The sequence below is a fragment of the Triturus cristatus genome, chromosome 2_1, assembly GCF_964204655.1.
Source record: "Triturus cristatus chromosome 2_1, aTriCri1.1, whole genome shotgun sequence".
NCBI classification, from domain to species: Eukaryota; Metazoa; Chordata; class Amphibia; order Caudata; family Salamandridae; genus Triturus; species Triturus cristatus.
Window position 1 is genome coordinate 11,115,673 of NC_140581.1, and position 22,073 is coordinate 11,137,745.

The 22,073-nt window shown below is 53.0% G+C and overlaps 1 protein-coding gene across 2 annotated transcripts in view; it reads right to left on the bottom strand.

The window, feature by feature from the left end:
- Positions 1 to 22,073, bottom strand: part of LOC146863608 (uncharacterized) — a 192,250-nt gene that overhangs the window by 167,125 nt on the left and 3,052 nt on the right. Inside the window, exon 1 of one of the 2 annotated variants that reach the window (XM_085627632.1) lies at positions 3,661 to 3,819. The exons of the other annotated variant lie outside the window; for it this stretch is intronic. Within the exon in view, the coding sequence (XP_085483758.1) occupies positions 3,661 to 3,726 (66 nt within the window). The 5' untranslated portion in view covers positions 3,727 to 3,819. Of the gene's footprint in view, positions 1 to 3,660; positions 3,820 to 22,073 lie in introns of those variants that run through there. 2 annotated transcript variants of the gene reach the window in all.

Genomic DNA, 22,073 nt, shown 5'->3' on the forward strand with positions numbered 1-22,073 from the left:
GACAGGGAGCCAGTGCAGGTCCCTCAGGTGGGGGGTGATGTGGCCGTGACGTGGTACATCGAGGATCAGTCGGGCCCAGGTGTTTTGTATGCGTTGTAGTCGTTTGATGAGCTTGGTTGGGTCTCCCGCGTAGAGGGCGTTTCCGTTGTCGAGTCTACTGCTGACGAGAGCCTGGGTGACTGTCTTTCTTGTATCTGTTAGGATCCATCTGTAGATCTTGCGGAGCATGCGGAGGGTGTTGAAGCAGGAGGAGGAGACGGCATTGACCTGCTTGGTCATTGAGAACGTTGAGTTGAGGATGATTCCCAGGTTGTGTGCGTGGTAGGTGGGTGTCAGGGCTGCTCCCAGTGCCATCGGCCACCAGGAGTCGTCCCAGGCTAAAGGCCCACCATTTAGGTCCAGTAAATCACAGGCCTAGCCAAAGGCCGTAGTTCACAGCAGTGACCCCAGTAGAGGGGCCAACTCCAGCTGTTCTAGGGGGGATTATGGCAAAGTCCAAGACAGACCAGACCTAGTCAAGGTACATCAGAGCCCCGGAGATTCACCCTGCACCCGGGTGAATAGCAGATGCTTTGGAGACAGAGGGCAATCATCTTCGTGCCCCACCCAATGTCATTGATAAGCGCTGTATGCAGGGAGCCTCCTGTATTTCGCCAATGGCATGGCTGGCACTGTCCTGCAAGCAACGCTTGATGGGGCAATCCAGCCCAGTTGCGCAGACCATCCATGGAATGCCTGGCTCCCCCTTCTCTTTCCGCTGTACGCACCGGGGTCAACCAGGGTCCACCGCTCTATTCTGTGGGCCCACAGGTGCGTGGCCACCTGGCACTATCCCTCACCGGGGGGGACATGTCACCCAGAGGGTCCCAAGACTCCCACTCACCATGCACACCTCTTCTTGATTGCCAAAATCTCTCCTGGCGGGGTACTTCAACCCGGCTCCAAGGTGCCAGTAGCCAGTGTTCCGGCCAGGGCATGGCACGGCGCGCACCGGGGCCTCACACCCCCGCTGGACTGGACAGGCAGTCAACGCAGCTGGGCTCCCTCGCAGCATCAGTGCTCAGGGCTACAGGCCACAACAATCAATGCTGGGTTCACGCACCAGGTGGCCTCTCCCCGCCTGGCACTCCGACAATTCTTCAGGCAGCAGGGCAAGTACTGTGTGCACACCTTCAGCAACAGCTTACCTGACCAGCCTTGGCAACCAGGCTCCACTTCTGCTGGGTTCACTCCTCTCGGTGCTCTACAGCCACCAGGTACCTGCAGGGCCATGCAGGGTGTCCTCTGGGTCATATACAGCTCCAATGGTCAGCGGCATTGGTCAGCTTTCCACCATAGCAGGGAGCTGCGATTTAGTTTCCTACCCCGCGATTCAGGTCTGCGTCATAGTCTCTGCCACTGTCGCAGGCCGCTGTTCACAGTGGCGGTCTCTCACCACCCAGGCCACTCACCTTCAGCACGCATTCCTATGTATCTCGTGTTCTGTTGCCTGTGTGCATTACTAGGCACTGATTGTCGGCTATTTATGGCAGGATTAGGTAGGATTATGAGATCGGGCCGGACGGGAGCTCAAGGGCTTACATCCTGTCGGCCATGTTTCCAGGCCACGGCCTTAGTATGTGAAAGTTAATGTGAATGTTGAGGCAGGTAGCGCCAATATTGCACAAGGCTTAGTATGTTTGGGTGGAGAGTGCCCTTTTGTTGATGTGTTTACAGTGGAGGTCTTTGATGTGTGGGACGATATGGATGCAGGGGGGAATCTGTGTGTAATTCTGGCAGCTGAGTTCCATGTGGACTGGAATGTTCTTGTCAGTTAATCATTGATTCCTACAGGAAACATCGTTTACGTTGCATGTGATACATCGTATGCCATTACAACGCGGTTGTTACAACAACCATGTTGTTACATCGCAAAGCATTACAACGCAAGTCGTTACAATGACTTGCTGTGGGGGGTAGAAGGTGGTGGATTTAAAATCCAACACCTTCCCTACTGTTGCACAGACTTGAGTTGGAATAGTAAATGATACTATTCCAACATTCAGCGCCCCCTACACAAAGTCGTTGTAACGACTTGCGTTGTAATGGTATGAGATATAACAACGTGGTCGTTGTAACAACCGCGTTGTTATGGCATGTGATGTATCGCAGGCGTTGTAACGTGCCCGATTCATTCTTACATTGATCAGTTTGGTGTCAGCTGAAGTGAAAGGAGTGAGTGTGGCCTGTGATGGAAGAACAGATCCAAGGATACAAGTCAGGCGTGGGTAATGAGCAGGCAGGCCATTCTTTAGCCGTCTCTCTAACCCTCATTGATCTGCATCCCGTCTTGGATGCAGAGCTGTCCAGATTTACTAACCTTTCACACAACCCAGGGCGGCTGCCATGGGTTACAGGGAGAGAGCAGAAATGCACCATATCTACTAAGATACAACCCCCTTCTGCCATCTCATAGAGCTGGCACCAACACAGGCGCCCTTGAAGCATGGTGGAAGGGTGCCTGCAGTACAGGGAGGATAGCTTTTATCTAGAAAGAGGCAGCATCCTTCTCAAATACAATCTCTCGAGGCCTTTTCATCTTTCTGTGCGTGCTGCGGATTGCAGAGAAAATAACGTGGGCAAAAAAAGATGGTTTCCCTTGTTATGCCACCCTGGGAGCTGGAGGGGTTTGTGCAATCCAAGGTTAACAAATCTTTGTAACCTAGGATTGTGTAAACTCCATGGGCGAATGCATGGGAGCGCGCATGTCCCACCCGTGGTACACCTCCCAGATTCAGATGTAGCGCAATGCCGCGCAAGCTGCTGTTTTGCGTTACATTTCTTTTCACAAAGCCACGCATGGCGGCACAAATCACCCCAGGCATGGCTCTGCAAATATCTACTGCCATTTTGCATCATGTGTGTGCAACAGAAGTTGTGCAACCATAACACAAAATGCTAGTACATCTGGCCGTGACTGACCAGGTCAGCGGGTCTGGTTGATCACTGCTAACCAGCCAGCTCTCTTGCAGCATGTGAATTCGAGGGGCTCCTCCAAACACGGGGGGCGTGGACCCTGCATGCTCCCCGTTTGCAGGGCTCATAAGAGGCAGGAGCCTCTCCTGGGCTGCTTCTAACAAGCCCAGGTGTAATGTTTCTGAAGGCCGGACAGCAGCCGGCGTCTCTGGGGGTGACTGGGGGAACTTTGGCAGAAGCCCCGCAGCAGTGACAAAGTCCCAGTCCCTGATTCCCCCAAGCTGGCATGCCTGGCACCCCCGCCTGCTGGATGAGTCTGCCGGCAGGGAGGCTAAGGGTGCTAGAGACAAGGCCCCCCCATGAGGCCCGAGCAGCCTCGCACAAAGCACGAGGGGCCCCAGGCACACATTGAGGTCAGCACATGAGTCTGCTATGGTCTGGACCAGACTCACACAGACGTCATGTCCATCCAGTGCAATCCCAGCCGCACACAAAACCATACCACACGTATCATACATGTCGGAACTACAGGGGTAAGGGCTCCTAGGTGGGTTCAAATGGACAGGCCTTCTGCACAGCGAGGCCGGTGGGCGGTTACCCTGCCTGGACAGGGACAGGACTCACCTGGAAGCCCCGGTCACGTGCTGCCCTTTAGTAGAAGCATGGCTGCCAGCTCACATTAAGCAGGTATTAAGGCCCTCTTACCGCAGTGGAGAAGGTGAACAGCCCCAGGAGAAGGAGTGTGACCCCAGAGACAGTGCCAAGACCCATGGTGCCAGCTGCAGGTCCAGAAGGTGCAGAAGGAGAGCTCCCAGAAGTCTGCGTCTGGGCGCTAGAGATCCTGACTTAAACCATCTGCTGATGGTTGGGCGGGACTGGCACCCGCCCCTCCCTTGATGCAGATGGAGGGCTGCTGGGAACAGAGATTGGGAAAGAACAGGGTTCTCAGAATCACAGACTCCCTTCTTTTGGGAATGGATTGTCCTGTTCAAGCAGTCCACGCCGACCCGGACAAGAACACTCTTGTCAGCGGGTGTGCAGAAAGAGCAAACAATAGCACAATAGCCCTCGCCTCTCACAGCTCTTCAATTATTAAACAAACCTGTCTCCTTGTTACTGCAGTTAAGCACCTGGGTCCGGTTTCAGAACAACCTGCAATTCCTTTAGAAAGGGGAAACTAGCTGATAAATTAAAAACAAATATGTTCAGCGGATAACTGAGGCATTAAAGGTAAGGTGCAGAAAGAAATATAATTTTACTTCAAATTCACACTGTCAGTAAATACATGCCCTTCCAAATCAACAAAGTGATAAGAAGGGCACCTGTGACTTTTAGGGTGACCATCCCCCTCCAGAACATTAAAGACTGTGGGCCTGATTGCCAAAGGACCCCACACTTCTGGCGCATGTAAGAGAGTAGGATCTGCTTCACATGGGTACCCCCACTTTTTGCTGGTGTTTCACTGTTTTTCGACCTTAGTCTGGCTGTGGCCCTGCTATTCAGGCCCCAGCCTAGCTGCTTCCTCTCTAAAATGGTTGCCATGTACATTAGGTACATATCTAATTGGATTCTGGAGTGCCTTATAAGCCCCTAGTATATGGTATACTATGTACCTAGGACATAGGTACCTCAGAGGCCAACCAGGGGCTGCAGCATGTATTATGCCACCCCTGGGAAGCACTCCACAATAACACCACAGGTCTGCTACTGCGGCCTGGGTAAGGGTGTGCTTGCACCCCTTACTGTGGTATAGGCTACCTATATCACTACCTTATACACACATGTAAACCTATAAGCCACTCCTATGGCAGGCCTTGGCAATCCTGAAGGCAGAGTGCTTGGTTTTATGTGAGAGGGTGCCCAAGCATGAGCTGAGCCCCTCTGCAGCATTCGGAAATACTTCCTTATGGCTGTTCTGTGATACAGCCATACCATATACTCTTAAGTGCATTATAACCTCGCGGTAAATGCTAACTTTGGGATGGCTGCACGGAAACATGTCGTGTTTGGTGTCAAACGCTTTGGAATACTACCCCCCGCTAGTTCTGGCGGCGGGGGTAGCATTCCACCCTTCTAGAGGGAGAGACATGTTCACACTGACTAAACCCGGTTAAATCCTTTCACAGCCCTGGCATCACAAAATGGATGCCACTGCCACAGACACGGGTCTGGCCTCCTGCTGCTGACCGAAACTCCAGCAGGGGAGACCTGGACAATAGGTTTCCTGTCACGGGGAGGTGTAACCACCTCCCCAGACAGGCAGATGTGTATTGGGGCAGGGTGGGTGCATTCAGAGAATGCTTTTGAGACACTGCCTGGGGCACACAAGGTGTCCCTGTGCATAGCCCGGTTCAAACTGGTTGCAGGGGCGCTCAGCCCCTGCTCTGGTGTGAAACTGTACAAAGGGGTAGGGGTGTAACCACCCCCACCCCAGGCCCACCCATACGTGGGGCCTTAGAGTTAGTCCATCCCCTACACTTAGTATAAGTATAGGAATCCAGTCCCTAGGACTTTAGATTACCCTGGACGAACCTCTGAACCATATATCCTGGACCTTCGACTTTCTATCACAACTAGAAGACGGAAGAAATCTCCCTTGGGGTCAAGGAATGACCCCTGCTTGGCAGGCACCAAAGAAGCAACTGACCAGTCTGCATTGCTGAAGCTCCCACCGGACGCCGAAGTCTCGGCATCACCAGAGGTGGATTTCCAGACTTACCCGAGGCTAATCTGTGTCCACAGCAAAGCTGAGGCCCGTGGCTATCGTGGGTAACGTGGAACCATGACCCCTGGACACCGTGAACTTTTGCAGCAACAACACCTTCCTGGTCATCCTCAAAGTTGTGCTTTGGGCTCCGAGTAGCCCCAGCCTTGAGCACCTACTGCACCGAAGGTTGTTGGCCTCCACTCCACGAGTGACCCGTGGGCCAGCTCCAAGTGCGACTGCTTGAGGCTCCTTCACCATAACTAGCCCATTGGCTAGCAGGTCCCCACGAAGGCAACTCAACTTCTGATTGGGCTTTTCTGGTTGCTCCAGTATTGCTCTTACTAACCCTTGCTGGGTGAGTTCATCAGACCTTGCTGGTCTGCATGGCAGTCCTTTCTCTGATTTCCTGAGACTTGCTGTTGCCAAGGCTTGTTGGGTCCTTTCTGGTTGCCGACACTGCAGCACTCGACAAACTTCGTGAAACAGCTCTAATCCAGCTCATGGACTTCGTCAACTCCTCCTGGACCTCGTGGCTGAAGAGTCAAGACATCTGTCAACTCACCTGAAGCACCCGACATCTGTGGGCATTGGTCCATCCTGCCCTCGGTCACTGGCAAGTGACCCAGACTCTGTCCCCTCTGCTTTTAGGGTCCTTACATCCTAGATCCAGGCTTTGATCTCTCTGGACACTTCTCCTCTTCACGGCAGCAGCAGTTCTTTGCAGGCTTCCATTGGAATCGACGACGCGACCCCACACCAAAAGATACCTATGCACCCGGCTTCCCTGGGTGAGGTAACTCAAGTACTCCGGTGCTCTCGAGGGTGCTAACCCTAGAACTGTCTAAGTCCAAAAGGGTTTGGTCCTAGTTCGATTAGAAGTGTCCCTAATCTTTAAAATTCCAACCGCGACATTCCCCATTGAAAGTAATGGGAACCCGCGGTTGTGTTTCCACGCTGCAAACGGCTCCCGTGGGTCCCCTGTGTCACTACCTTGGGTGGGTCCTTGGGGTCCCAGCAATTCTAGAGGCAATAGGCATACTTGCTATTTCAGTCGTGGTTCTTATACCACTTTTTTAGTATGTGGTTTGGTACACCCCTAGGGCCCAAACGTGTATTTGTGCTTTTACTGATGCTTATACACTTGTAACTAAAGTACTTCGAGCACCAGTCTCATAAAGAGACTAGAGGGGTGTGTGTTATCTTAAATACATATATTTTAAATATATACCTGGTGTGGTTGTCTTTTCATTTGATCATTCAAGAGATTATAGACTGGTAAAACAAGCTGCTTTACATTCCTTTAAGACTTAGCCTGAAGTCTGCTCTCCATAGCTACCACTAGGATAGCTTTCACATAAGGTTGTCTATAACCTATCACCATAAGGGGTTGTTTGGACTGATACAAGGTGCCCACTAGAACTAGTGGACAGCAATATCAGGCCACCTTCTCACATTGGTGTGCAGCGTGTGGGATTTCAGTTTGCTATTGTTTTACCAGATAATCTCAATAGAATTGATCAACTGAAAACCACTAAAGGTACCTGAGGTACATATAATATCAAGTTTAGCTAAAGTAAGTTCTACTGAACTTAGAGTTGTGTGTTAAGGGGTAGCACACCCTTTCTACAACTCAAGAGAGTTTAGTAGGCCACACTAGTGTAGGTAGCGCAATACACCACACCACAATAGTAATGTCTAACCAGCCAGGAACCACTGATTCCCTACCAGGGACCAGTGAGCTCCATCCCTACAAGTATGAGGATCTCTCCTTTGCTAGACTGAGGGCCTTATGCACCATTAGGAAACTGAAGACAGGCAAAAGTCCACCCACCCAGCATCTCATAAAGATACTGGAACTGGATGATATCACAAGTCCTAGTGGGCCTGTAGATGGAGACAGTGTGGATGGGGCAGCACCCGAGAATGGGTCATGGGGTGGAAACTACCCTGACCCTAACTCTAATGCTGACCAGACTGGTGACAATGACCAGACTCTGGTGAACACAGACCTTCAGGATGAGGATGAGGATGATGACAATAATGCCACTTCCTTCATTCCTCCTGGTAGGCCTGACAACAGGGCTAGAAGGGATAGATCTCTGTCAAGGGGATCCATCCAGTCTAACTCCTCTATAGGAACCTCTGTTTCTTCTCACAGAGGGAGGGAAACCTTCCAGGAGAGGAGAGAGAGACTGCTGAAGTATGAGCAAGACAAGTTCAACCTCAGAAAGCAACAGATGGCCTTAGATAGGGAAGCCCTGGAGCTCTACAGAGCTAGTAAAAAGGAGGGACTAGAGTCCCTTGGTGGCAGACATTTCCCTAGAGATAGGGAGAGGTCTTATGACCATAGAAACCTAAGTAAGATTGTCCCTCCCTACCAGAGTGGGGATGACATCCACAAATGGATAACTGCCTTGGAGAGGGCCTGTAAAGTACAGAAGGTCCCTCAAGGTCAGTGGGCAGCAATCTTATGGCTCTCCTTTGTAGACAAAGGTAGAGACAAGCTCCTCACTGTAAGAGAAGAGGATGCTGATGATTACCAGGTCTTGAAAAGTGCTCTGATAGATGGGTGTGGCCTAACCACTGAACAATACAGGTTAAAGCTCAGAGATACCCAAAAAACACAAAATCAATACTGGGTTGACTTTGTTGACTGTGCTGCTAAGGCTCTGGAAGGTTGGTTATTGGGCAGTAAAATGTGTGACTTCAAAGGTTTGTACAATCTGATAATGAGGGAGCAGATTCTTAATGACTGTCAAAATCAACTGTTGCACCAGTACCTGGTGGACTTTGATCTGACCTCTCTCCAAGAATTTGGAAACAAGGCAGACAAATGGGTCAGAACCAGGGTGAGGCAGAACGTACAGAACCAAGGTGGTGACCCTAATAAGCAAGATTCTAAAAACTCTGACAAGGGTGGGGACAAGGTTAAAGACCAGAAGTCTTCTCAAGGGCCCCAACAATCTTCTTCAAGCGTGTTTCCCAGTCAGGAAAGGGAAAAGGCCAAAAGAAGCCCTGGTGCAAAATCTGTAAGCAGAAACCTCATTGGACTAGTGACTGCACCAAGGCCAAAGAAAATACTCCAGCCACCACCAATGCCCCTAAGGCACCTGCTCCCCCTAGTGCAGATACAATTGGTGGTGGGAATACAGAGAATAAGGGTGTAGTAGGGTTGACCCTGGGTTCTGAGATGGACTCTGGCCTAGTCAGAGTTCCAACTCAGGCTGTGCTTGTCAGTGATGGGAGCATTGACATGTCCCCCTTTGTGAGCCCCAATATCCTGGGCAAATACAGACAGCTGCCTTTAATTAATGGAGTAGAAGCTTGGGCATTCAGGGACACAGGCGCAAGTGTCACCATGGTGACAAAAGATCTTGTGGATCCTGGGCAGATTATACTTGGTGAAATGTACCAATTGACCAATGCTAGCAACGTCAGAACAGACCATTCTCTGGCAGTTGTTAACTTCTCCTGGGGAGGGGCACCTGGCCTTAAGAAGGTTGTGGTAAGTGCAGACCTACCAGTACAGTGCTTGCTTGGCAATGATCTGGAAACTTCAACTTGGGCTGAAGTGGAGTTCAGGACACATGTAGAAATGTTAGGGATCCCTGCACATATCTTTGCTGTGACTAGGTCACAGGCAAAAATGTCAAAAGCTGGACAGGCCCTGGATTCTGGAATAATGGACCAGGTGCCTACCAAGAGGAGGAGCAGTAGGGTTAAGGCAGAGCCTTCCCACCTGTCTCAGGATACTGATCAGTCTCCTCAGGGAGATGATCTTGAGCCTGAAGAAGGAACTGTCCCAGAGGAGCTTGAACCTGATCAGGTTGAGTTCTTGGGGACAGGGGGCCCTTCCAGGTCTGATCTGAGCCAGCAGCAGAAAACCTGCCCCTCTCTTGAAACCCTCAGACAGCAAGCTGCTGATGAGGCTGCTGGGAATGCTAGTGGCACCCATAAAGTTTATTGGGATGATGGACTCTTATACTCAGAGAGTAGAGACCCCAAGCCTGGTGCATCCAGGAGGTTAGTTATACCTCTGAAGTTTAGGGGTTTCCTATTGCCACTAGCCCATGATATTCCCCTAGCAGGACACGTAGGCCAGAACAAGACTTGGGACAGAATTGTTCCTCACTTTCACTGGCTACACATGTCTGAAGACACAAAGGAGTTTTGTCGCTCCTGTGTAACCTGCCAAGCCAGTGGCAAAGTAGGTGGCTCTACAAAGGCCCCCCTGATACCACTACCTGTGGTGGGGGTGCCCTTTGAAAGGGTAGGGATTAACATTGTTGGTCCCATGGATCCCCAAACAGCATCTGGGCACAGATTCATACTTAATTTAAATATTAGGATCTAGATGATCAAAATCTAGATATCGAGATATCAATAGACCAAAGTCTTAAAAATGCTCCTTTTCGCTCGTGAACGACAGCAGTAGTGTTGGTGGTGGTGATCCGTCAGAAGGAGCAGAGACTTCATCCGATAATACCAAATCTGGGGCAATTACCACAGTCTTCAACGAGTAACCCTACTGTCTCCAGTGGGTTAACTGTTATCTGCTAAGAATAGCCATACACTATTGCAGAGCACCTGTAGGAAGTATTTTATTTGTGCTTTTAAAATTTAAAACTGGCAGGCCCCAACCTGAGCAGACGCTATTGCTAAGACTCTGAGCCACTCCACGGAAAAGGGGTGCAAACCCCAATACATATGTGTCAAAATCCAGGGAACAGCAGCACTCTCAAGACAGAGGGCCATGGAGAAGCCGGTGACCCGCTCTTCATCCCCTTTTGGTGGATGTAGGAAAGTGGAGTACTATGCAGTGCGGCTGTTTAGGTTTCACTATGCAATCATCTCCTGGTACCCAAGAAGGTCCTTGGATTCAGACTAATAAACCCTTATCCAGTCCTGGTAGAGTGGCACAGAGCAGTCAGGAAGCGTTGCACGGTACCATCATGGACGACAAGTAACTGACATGACTTGAAAAAAAGCCGACACAAACGTGTACAAATAAAGCAGAATTTTATATACATTTAGGCACCAGTCTACCAGCGTTGTAGATTTTTAAAGGAAAAATAAATCAGTGCATGTCACTCGTGCAGATCGTTAGCATTGCAGTCACCTGCTGGCCGCGGTCAGTGGATACCACTGGCTGTGAAGCTGATGCGGTTCCTTGGACGAAGCTTGGACAGTTAGTTGATGAGGCATGAGTAATCCTGGCTGTCCTTGGTGCTGAAAACGGAGCCACTGCGGCTGACTTTGCTGCCGAGACGGTGCTGGTGAGGAAGGGGGTGCACACTTTCGACAACATGGCCACTGAGGCATCAGGTTGAAGATGCTCGAGGGTTCCCTCAACGCACAGCATCAAGCAAAGGTAGTAGTAGCCTGACTAGCCACCAACAAGCCTTGGTAAAAGCAAGCTCACCCTTCGATCATTTTAATGTCCTGGAGCCTAGGGTAAAAAGGTAGCCACCTGAAACATGCAGGAGGTCAGGACTACTTTTCCTACAGTGTACTCGATCAATTACTTTTGAGTGATTCCCTCAGCGGGCCCGGTGGCCAGTGATTCTTAGGATCCCGGAGTGCAGTTCTTGCCTGCAGGCTGCCGGGGACAAGTACCCCAACTCCAAGAGAGTTCTAAAGTTGCTTTTTCATTTCAGAGGTGTTCCTCTTTCCTTTGGAGCTATTGTCTGGTCTAGGACGAGTTACAGTTGTGCAGTTGCAGGGGGGTTGCCAAAGGTGCGGTCTTTGGTGTGTTTTCTTTGCGCGTGTGCTGAAGTCGCAGACTCGTGTCTCTTCTTTGTCCTTTGTTGCAAGTTGATCAGGTCTGAGGTTCTGAAGCCAGAGGATCCCTTCAAATACTGTATTTAGGGGTACGGCTAGGCTTCTAGGGGTGTATGCCCCCTGGCTATCTAATATTACACCCAGCCGGTTTTGCAAATGTGCCTGAGGAAGGGGATTGGCTTTTCTCCTCTGTGTAGAAGCCGACTTGCTTAGCAGAGGTGGCAAAAGCTTTAAAGGTCACTGCTATGGTATGCCACTTCACTAGTCATCCTGTCAGGGAGGGAGGTCCCACCTCCTGCCCAGAAAGGCTTTTGTTTCTGACTCCTGGGAGAGTTCACACCTCCTGGCAGGGGGTCAGAGTCTTGTTTTGGTGGCAACAGCTGTAGGCTATCAGCCAGGGCACAGGAAACGCTGGGGTAAGCAGGTGGGCAACCTCTAAGGTAGCCACCTGGGTGCATGCCACATTAAATACGACTATGGGAAAAAGTCAGGTTTGATGAGACAAGTTGTTTGATAAAAAGCATGACACTTTTTAGTGGGACCATAATAGAGCTGGCAACCTGGGAATGGCACGATGCAAGGGCATGTTATCCTATGCCCCCGTGAACACTTATAGTAGCCCCCAATGTAATGAGCCCACAATAGGGAAATATTTCACTTTCACTTATATGGCTGCACCTTTAATATAATGCACCCTGCTCCCTGGGCTCAAGAGGCTTACTTTAGAGGTGATTAGCATATATTAAAAATAGTATATAGCAATAGTAATGGTATATATTAAAAACCACCTCGCCACTCATGGTGCGGGAGAAGCGCACTTGGAGCAGTTTGCGCTGCTCACGCAGTCTGCAACGGCTGGCCTGCAGTCATCTTTTTACTTGGGTCACTCAGGGGGGCACAATCAGTGCTTATGGCCCTGGTGACCCCTTTAACTTCCATGCCCTGGGTACCACTGGTACCACTTACCACAGAGGGGTAAAATCCTTGCAACTTGGGGTTACCAATTCACATATGTCATAATTTAGGGAGAAAGTACTGGCACTGGGGCCGCGTTTGCAGACTCCAGTGCAATTTCAGAGTCAAAACCAACAAATTGGAGAAAAAAGTGTTGGGGTGACCATATATCCCCGAGGGCACGGCGTATTTTTAGAAGGACGAGGGCACACGACCCCCCCCCCCCCGGGTCAATTTTGCCAAAGGAACTCAATCCCCCCGGACCTGACTTTATTTTCAAGGGGAAGAGGGCACATGGCACCTCTCCCCGGGCTGATTTCATCCCCATGTACCTCATACCCTGGGGCTTGATGAATATTTTAGGAGGCGGTAGACCCCACCTTCCCCCCCCCCCCCATGGGATGATTTAGACCCTGGGACCTGGTGCATTTTGCTGGTGGAGGGCAAGGGGCCCCCTTCTCATCTCCCAGGGCCCGCACTGTGAACGGTGGGTCACTGATGCCCACCCACGGCACCTACCATACTGTTGTTGGGGCCCACTGGCTCTTAACCCAGCCACCTCCCCGTGGAGCCCAGCCAACTCTTCGCAATACTCCAAACACCGGCATTGCTCCCACCTGTAGGGAGCAGCTTCTAATGCTGGGGAAGAGAGCACTATTTTCATCACCGCAGACAGGGGAGCAGATCAAAAGTCCGCTCCCCGCGGGAGGGAGCATGTTTGAAGCTCCCACCAGCTGGGAGCAGACTTGGTGCTTGCTCCCCCTCGGTGGGAGATTTGAAAATTATCCCACAAAGAGAGAGCAAACACGGGTTTCCTTGCCCGTGTGACTGCAGGCAGAGAAACTGCTATGTCCCTTGGAGCCCTCACCATAAAAAGTCATGTCAGCCCTGGGGGTGGGCTCCCTGGGGCTCTTGAGGCATGGGAAGGGGAGCCGCGTGACCCCCCCTCCCCATATAGGCTAACTTTGGCTCCGGCAGTGGGCTCCTCAGGGCCTTTGGTGGCATAGGTAGGGTGGCAGTGCGTCCCCCCTCTTCATGTAAACTTTTTATGGACCCGGGCCGCTCCCCCAGAACATAAAGAAGCACAGGGGGGGGGGCAACGCGGCCCAGTTCTCTCTCATGAAATCAGCACAACGGGTGGGTCACCCGGCGCATAAGGTATGTATTTGTAGCCCAGCCACTATTTTGGTTTTTCTTTTGATTGCTCAAGAGTCTTGTCAGTTTTTGGCATTTTTTTTGCCATTGTTTGTTGTTGTTCCAGGGGGAGGAATGTCCCCCCCCAGGGGTCCTAGGCCGTCAGTAACTCAGTCAGTCCCCGAGCCCTGTCATCGCAGCCTGCAACATCTTTCTCACGCTGCTGGCTGACCAATCACCCTTAACTTCTACCTAGTGGTCAAATAAATATATATATAAATAGTAGTTTATTAATCGACCAATAGCATGATCATAAAATCAGCATAAAACATAATACAAGTATACATCCTCCCATTTAGATTAATAAAGCAAGTCATCAAACATGAATTTGTGTCCATGGCTAAGAGAAAGATTCGGTAACAAGAGAATATGTATTTTCAATTCTTAAAATGATTATACAGACATGAAAGGACATGTTGAAATGAGTTCATCGCTGGCAATGTTTCACAGGGGAGCTTTCGCTCTCTGCCACCAGGGATGCAACAGGGGTGTGCATACACTGCAGGATGCAACAGGTGTGTGCATACACTGCAGGATACAACAGGTGTGTGCATACATTGCAGGATGCAACAGGTGTGTGCATACACTGCAGGATGCAACAGGTGTGTGCATACACTGCAGGATACAACAGGTGTGTGCATACATTGCAGGATGCAACAGGTGTGAGCATACATTGCAGGGTGTAACAGGTGTGTGCATACATTGCAGGATGCAACAGGTGTGAGCATACACTGCAGGATGCAACAGGTGTGTGCATACACTGCAGGATGCAACAGGTGTGTGATTACACTGCAGGATACAACAGGTGTGTGCATACATTGCAGGATGCAACAGGTGTGAGCATACATTGCAGGGTGTAACAGGTGTGTGCATACATTGCAGGATGCAACAGGTGTGAGCATACACTGCAGGATGCAACAGGTGTGTGCATACACTGCAGGATGGAACAGGTGTGTGATTACACTGCAGGATACAACAGGTGTGTGCATACATTGCAGGATGCAACAGGTGTGTGCATACACTGCAGGATGCAACAGGTGTGTGCATACACTGCAGGATGCAACAGGTGTGTGCATACACTGCAGGATGCAACAGGTGTGAGCATACATTGCAGGATGCAACAGGTGTGTGCATACATTGCAGGATGCAACAGGTGTGTGCATACATTGCAGGATGCAACAGGTGTGTGCATACATTGCAGGATGCAACAGGTGTGTGCATACATTACAGGATGCAACAGGTGTGTGCATACATTGCAGGATGCAACAGGTGTGTGCATACATTGCAGGATACAACAGGTGTGTGCATACACTGCAGGATACAACAGGTGTGTGCATACATTGCAGGATACAACAGGTGTGTGCATACATTGCAGGATGCAACAGGTGTGTGCATACACTGCAGGATACAACAGGTGTGTGCATACACTGCAGGATACAACAGGTGTGTGCATACACTGCAGGATGCAACAGGTGTGTGCATACATTGCAGGATGCAACAGGTGTGTGCATACACTGCAGGATGCAACAGGTGTGTGCATACATTGCAGGATGCAACAGGTGTGTGCATACATTGCAGGATGCAACAGGTGTGTGCATACATTGCAGGATACAACAGGTGTGTGCATACACTGCAGGATACAACAGGTGTGTGCATACATTGCAGGATACAACAGGTGTGTGCATACATTGCAGGATGCAACAGGTGTGTGCATACACTGCAGGATACAACAGGTGTGTGCATACACTGCAGGATACAACAGGTGTGTGCATACATTGCAGGATACAACAGGTGTGTGCATACATTGCAGGATGCTGTTCGCCACTGTGTACTTGTTGTTCCTTTAAAGTTTCCATTGGAAAAGCATTTTGTTGGTTGCGGTGCATCTGAGGAGATTTTTACGCACGTAAAATGCGGCTCCTTTGCAGGGATTTGATTTCCATGTTTGAGAGAAAACAATTTTCTCATGATTTACTCTTAGTTTAAGGTGCTCCAGAGCTAAAGTGAGAGAATGTTTCCTTTGAATTCCCACTAGCTTCCTCAGCCATGTGTGAATAAAGTCAGACATACCGAGTAAAACATACCATACATGCCAACCCTTGCTATTCACGCAGAAAAGTGAGACGCACAAAAAGAACATGTTAATGCCTCTCACGCAATCCCCAATCTCCCCTTCTAAGGATGACCTTTGACATTAAAAGTCAACACTGTGTCAATTCTTGCAGGGGGAGATGAGAGCATGTGACAGGCCTCAACATTTTATTTATGGCAGTTTTACACAGCACAAACGAAAACAGAAGTATATGGACGTAAAAGACTGCTGGCACACACATACCATACATGCCATTTGTGTCAAACATGTATGGAGGGTAAAGACTGCTGGTACACACATACCATACATGCCATTTGTGTCAAACATGTATGGAGGGTAAAGACTGCTGGTACACACATACCATACATGCCATTTGTGTCAAACATGTATGGAGGGTAAAGACTGCTGGTACACACATACCATACATGCCATTTGTGTCAAACATGTATGGAGGGTAAAGACTGCTGGCACACACATACCATACATGCCATTTGTGTCAAACATGTATGGAGGGTACAGACTGCTGGCACACACATAGCATACATGCTGTTGGACAGGCCACACAGAGGGCTTGCTCCCTCCCCGCACGACAGGGCCCGAGCTCCGGCCCACCAGGCATACCCCCGTGACAAGCCCCTGTACTCCGTCTCCCGACGGACCCTCTGCCCTCGGACCCCTACTCATCACGGGGTCCAGCCCCACCGGCTTCCCCGGCCGGGTCGAGCCGCCATCTTGGGCCCTGCACCACGCGGCCGCGTGGCCTCACCTCGACCCTAACCCCGGGCCTGGCCGGCCCCGACATCCCGGCACCACCATCCACCCAGGAGGTGAGCGGACTACTTGGCAGGTCAATGGGAGAACGAAGTGTCAAGAGCTCTTCCCCCGCCAGGTGCCGATCGCCTCCAGCTCCCCCAGGCGCTGGCTCCACCCCCTGCTGGGTGTCTGGACACCTTCATCCCGGACCCTCCGACCTCCAAGTGCGAGGGTCCGGACATCAAAGGGCACCAGCCCTATAACTGAGGCAGCTCCGGAGCAGGAAGGCAGTTGTATCCTGGAGTCGAGAGACGCCGAGTGAACTCAACCCTGACGGTCTACTGGCGCTGCCGTAGCCCGCTCTTGTGAACCATCGTCCTGCCTGCTGGCGCTGCCGCGGCCTTCTGCAACCTTCTTCTTCCTGGGACCTGCTGGCGCTGCCGCGGCCCGTTGTAACGACCATCCTCACCGGGACCTGCTGGCGCTGCCGCGGACCGTCATCTTCCTGGGACCTGCTGGCGCTGCCGCGGCCCGTTGTAACGACCATCCTCACCGGGACCTGCTGGCGCTGCCGCGGACCGTACATCTTCCGGGGACCTGCTGGCGCTGCCGCGGCCCGTTGTATCGACCATCCTTACCGGGACCTGCTGGCGCTGCCGCGGACCGTACCACCTAACCACCAAGCTCGAGGATTGTGAGCTCATCATCATCTCATCCGAACTACCTGATTGGTAAATAGACTGACCCGCTACCCCCTTCCCTACCTTACGAGACTCTAATCGAGGGGACCCCTGCGTCCAGACCTCCTTGTACCATTCTACCGTATCATAACTAAGTACCTATAAAGAACACTGAACCTTATCCGTGTGTGATATCTGTCTGTGGGGGGGAAGTTACTTGTCTGTACGATCGCTGGAGACGGCTCTCCCCGGAGACCTCTCCCCCTGACCCCGGCCGGCCCTCCCGGTCCGTCTACCTTTTCTAACATTGGTGGCCAGCGGCGCGATCCGAATCAACGCGTAATCGTACAGAAAGTAGCTCACCCCACGACATAAGCACGATGTCGACCAAAGATAGCAGCTCCACCGAGAAATTCCAAATGGAGAAATTAGAAGAATACAACCACCGCGAACTGAGACAATTTTGCATAGAACTTGGCATTGCTACCACCGGCCTGAGTACAAAGGATGATCTAAAGCGCGCTCTGGAGTCATGGACAGAAACGGGGGTCACAGGACCCGCCGACCAAAGCAGCGTCACACCAGACCAAACCAGCATCACACCAGAGGGGAACGCCACGGCTCCCGAGGAGCGGGGAACGGGCCTCCCGCAAGAGGAGATCCGAGAAAGAGACAGAGTCAGATTACACGAGTTGGAGATGGCACGACTCAAGATGGATGGGGAACTCAAGTTAGCTGAACAGAAACTCAACCTCGAGCATATGCGGCTTCGAGAGGAACGAGAAGAAAAGCAGAGACAGAGAGAGCTGGAAGAGAAAAAAATAACGCTCGAGCACGAGCGCCGGCTAGCGGAAATAGAACTGCGCAAACAGAATAAGGAACTGGGGGTGCCTGAGCGACCACACACCCCGGGGCCAAGTGAGAAAAAAGTTCACATCCCCAAGGATGTTGTCCGCGAATATGTCCGAGAAGACGACATACAACAGTGGTTTAAAGCCTATGAGATCGCAATGACCTCCCACCGGATCGACCGGAGTGATTGGGGAGCCGGACTTTGGGGGAGATTTATCAACGAGGGTCGCGATGCCCTGCTGCAGCTCCCCGATCACCAAATGTCGTCCTACGACCACATGAAGGCTGCCCTCCTCACCCGCTACGGCCTCACGCCCGAGATGTACCGCCAGAGGTTCAGAGATTGCACCAGGATCCCAGGTACAACTTGGGTAGAATACGTGAACTATTTCAGCCGGGCATTCGAAGGTTGGATCAAGGGAAGTCAGGTCACCACTTACGAACAACTCTTCAATCTTATGGTATGGGAGCACCTGTCAAACAACTGTTTCGTCGAGCTCAGGCAGCACCTACTCGACAGTAAGCTGACCGACCCCCGGCAGCTCGCCGCCGAAGCTGACCGGTGGGAAAGCACCCGAGTGGGCCGGAGAGGGCCCCACGACCAGAACAGAGGCAACCAAGGCCAGCACCGTCCTCGGGGAGGAGGAGGGGGCCAGGGGCGAGGGAGAGACGCCTTACCAGCAACACCCGTGGCCAGCACCCCGCCTCCGGCCGGCCGGGGCAACCCCCCGTTGCGGCCTGGGTACCGAGCCAACGTCACGTGCCACCGGTGCCAGCGACTAGGCCACTACGCCAATGACCCGAACTGCCCGCTAAATCAAACACCCAAGCCCCGCCAGGTAGCGGCCGTTGCCCTAGGGGAAGAGCAATCATCGGAGGGACCCGAAGAGTACGAGCCGGCCCAGCAAGGGTGGGAACCGGCCGCCATGGTCCTGGCATGCCTAGGGGGAAGAGACATGGTTCCGCAGGCTCCCCTACCCGCCAACACCAGAAAATACGGTCAGTGGGTGACCATTAATGGACAGAGAGCCGAGGCCTTGCGAGACACCGGCGCCAGCGTGACGGCCGTCCGCTGTCATCTGGTGAAGCCCGAGCAGATCCTGCCGAACATTCTCTGCCCCGTCCGCTCGGCAGATAACTCTGAGAGTATGTGTAAGATGGCCTGCGTCCCGTTTGAATGGGGAGGGGTCTCCGGCCTACTGAAAGTGACGGTCCGGGACGATGCCCCCGTGGACTGCCTCCTGGGGAATGACCTCGAGAGTTCCCCGTGGGCCACCGTCGAGAAAAGAGAGCACCTGGGGATGCTGGGCCTCCCGGACTGGGCCTGCATAACCACCCGATCCATGGCCGCCCGTGCCACCCCCCGATCAGAAGAAACCGAATGGCCAGCACCTCCGCCCCCGGTTGCCCCCGTCGAGGACAACGGCGAGTCCGACCTCCCGGACCCGACTATCGAAGCAGACGCACAACACCAGGACCTTCCGGATCTGGCTCAGTGGCGTCAAGAGGGGGGGCCCACCCAAGAACAGTTCCGCCAGGAACAAAAGACCTGTCCCTCCCTCGAGGGACTCCGCCAACAAGCCGATACCCAAAACGCAGGGGACACCACCGGAACCCACTGGGTCTACTGGGACAACGACCTGCTCTACAGCGAGCAAAGAATCGCCGAGCTGGGGGCCGGTCGAGTTCTGGTGGTACCGCTCCGCTTCCGAGACTTTCTGCTCAACCTGGCCCACGATGTCCCCCTGGCTGGACACCTGGGCCAAGACAAAACATACAGTCGCCTGGTGACCCACTTTTTCTGGCCAAAAATGAGGAATGACGTCCTGAACCACTGCCGATCTTGCCCCACGTGCCAAGCCAGCGGGAAGAGTGGTCGGAAGCTGAAGGCCCCTCTGCAACCCTTCCCTGTGGTCACCACCCCGTTCGAGAGGGTGGGGATAGACATTGTGGGGCCTCTGGACCCCCGCACGGCACAAGGACACAGGTTCATCTTGGTACTCGTGGACCATGCCACCCGCTACCCCGAGGCGGTGCCCCTACGGACAGTGACAGCTCCGGTGGTTGGCCGGGCCCTGATGGGGATCTTCTCCAGGGTAGGCTTCCCCCGAGAAGTCGTCAGCGACCGAGGTACGAATTTCATATCTAAATACATGAAGTCCCTCTGGCAACAATGCGGGGTCACCTACAGATTCACGACCCCCTATCACCCCCAAGGGAACGGACTAGTGGAGCGTTTTAACCGCACTCTCAAGGGGATGATTGGGGGATTGGAAGAGCCTCTCCGTCGCCAGTGGGACGTGCTGCTCCCGTGCCTCCTCTTCGCCTACCGAGAAGTCCCCCAGAAGTCCCTCGGCTTTAGCCCTTTCGAACTCTTGTACGGGCACCCTGTGCGAGGGCCCCTCAGCCTAGTCAAGGAAGGTTGGGAGATGGCCCCCTTAACGACCCCTCCCGACGTCTTCAAATACATCCTGGCCCTACGAAACCAGACCCGGCGCTTCAGGGAGCTGGCCAAGGCGAACCTCGAGGCCAGTCAGGAGGACATGAAGAGGTGGTATGATCACAATGCCTCCTCCGTTGAATTCGAGCCTGGCCAGCAAGTATGGGTGATGTCCCCCACCGAACCATGTGCCCTGCAAGACAAGTGGACGGGGCCCTTCAAAGTAGTCGAGCGTAAAAGCTCCGTCACTTACCTCATCGACATGGGGTCCACCCGGAACCCCCTGCGGGTCCTCCACACCAACCGGCTCAAACCACACTTTGTGCGCTCCGAACTAAGCCTCCTGATGGCGACAGACAGTGGTACAGAAGAGGACTCCGAGCCCCTCCCGGATCTCTTAAAGACTCAGGAGAAGGACGGCTCCGTGGATGGGGTCCGGCTCTCTGACGCCCTCACTTCGGAGCAACGCCAGGACTGCCGGGACCTCCTGCTGCAGTTCGCTGCCCTGTTCTCCCTCACCCCCGGGGTCACCCCTTGGTGTTTGCACGACGTAGACACCGGCGACAGTCCCCCTGTCCGGCACCGGGCCTACCGCGTACCAGATCGGGTACGGGCCTGCATACAGGAGGAAGTGGCCAAGATGCTCACGATCGGGGTCATCGAGCCCTCGGACAGTCCCTGGGCCAGTCCGGTTGTATTAGTTCCCAAGGCCGCTGCCCCCGGCACCGCCCCTGAACTGAGATTCTGCGTCGACTACCGGGGCTTGAACGCTGTCACCCGGACCGACGCTCATCCCATCCCCCGAGCAGACGAGCTGATCGACCGGCTGGGGGCCGCCCGCTACCTTAGTATCTTCGACCTAACGGCGGGCTATTGGCAGATCGGCCTCACACCCAGGGCTCAGGAACGGTCAGCCTTCTCCACCCCCGATGGCCACTATCAATTTAAGGTCATGCCCTTTGGCATGAAGAATGCCCCCGCCACATTCCAACGCCTTGTGAACCAGGTCTTGGCAGGGCTCGAAGAATTCAGCGCTGCCTACCTGGACGATATCGCTGTATACAGCCGCCACTGGTCCGACCACCTCCGTCACCTCCAAGAGGTCCTCCAAGCCCTCCAGCGGGCCGGCCTCACCATTAAGGCCGGCAAGTGCCAAATTGGCCAAGGGTCTGTGACCTACCTTGGGCACCAAGTGGGAAGCGGGCTGGTGGCCCCACTGCAACTTAAGATTGCTGCCATCCAGTCCTGGCAGCCCCCCGTCACCCAGACCGAGGTCCGAGCCTTCTTGGGGCTCACCGGCTACTAACGGCGGTTCGTGAAGGACTACGGCAGCATCGTGGGGCCCCTCACGGGACTCACATCCAAGAATCAACCGAAGCGGGTCCACTGGACTCCTGATTGTCAAGCGGCCTTCGAGGAGCTGAAGGCCGCCCTGTGCACCGCCCCGGTGCTCCAGGCCCCCGATTACAGTCGGGAATTTGTGGTGCAGACCGACGCCTCCGACCACGGCATCGGGGCCGTCCTCTCTCAGCTGAACCCCGAAGGTCATGACCAGCCGGTGGCCTTCATCAGTCGACGTCTCCTGGCCCGAGAACAGCGTTGGAGCACCATCGAGAGGGAGGCATTTGCAGTGGTGTGGGCCCTCAAAAAGCTCCGACCCTATCT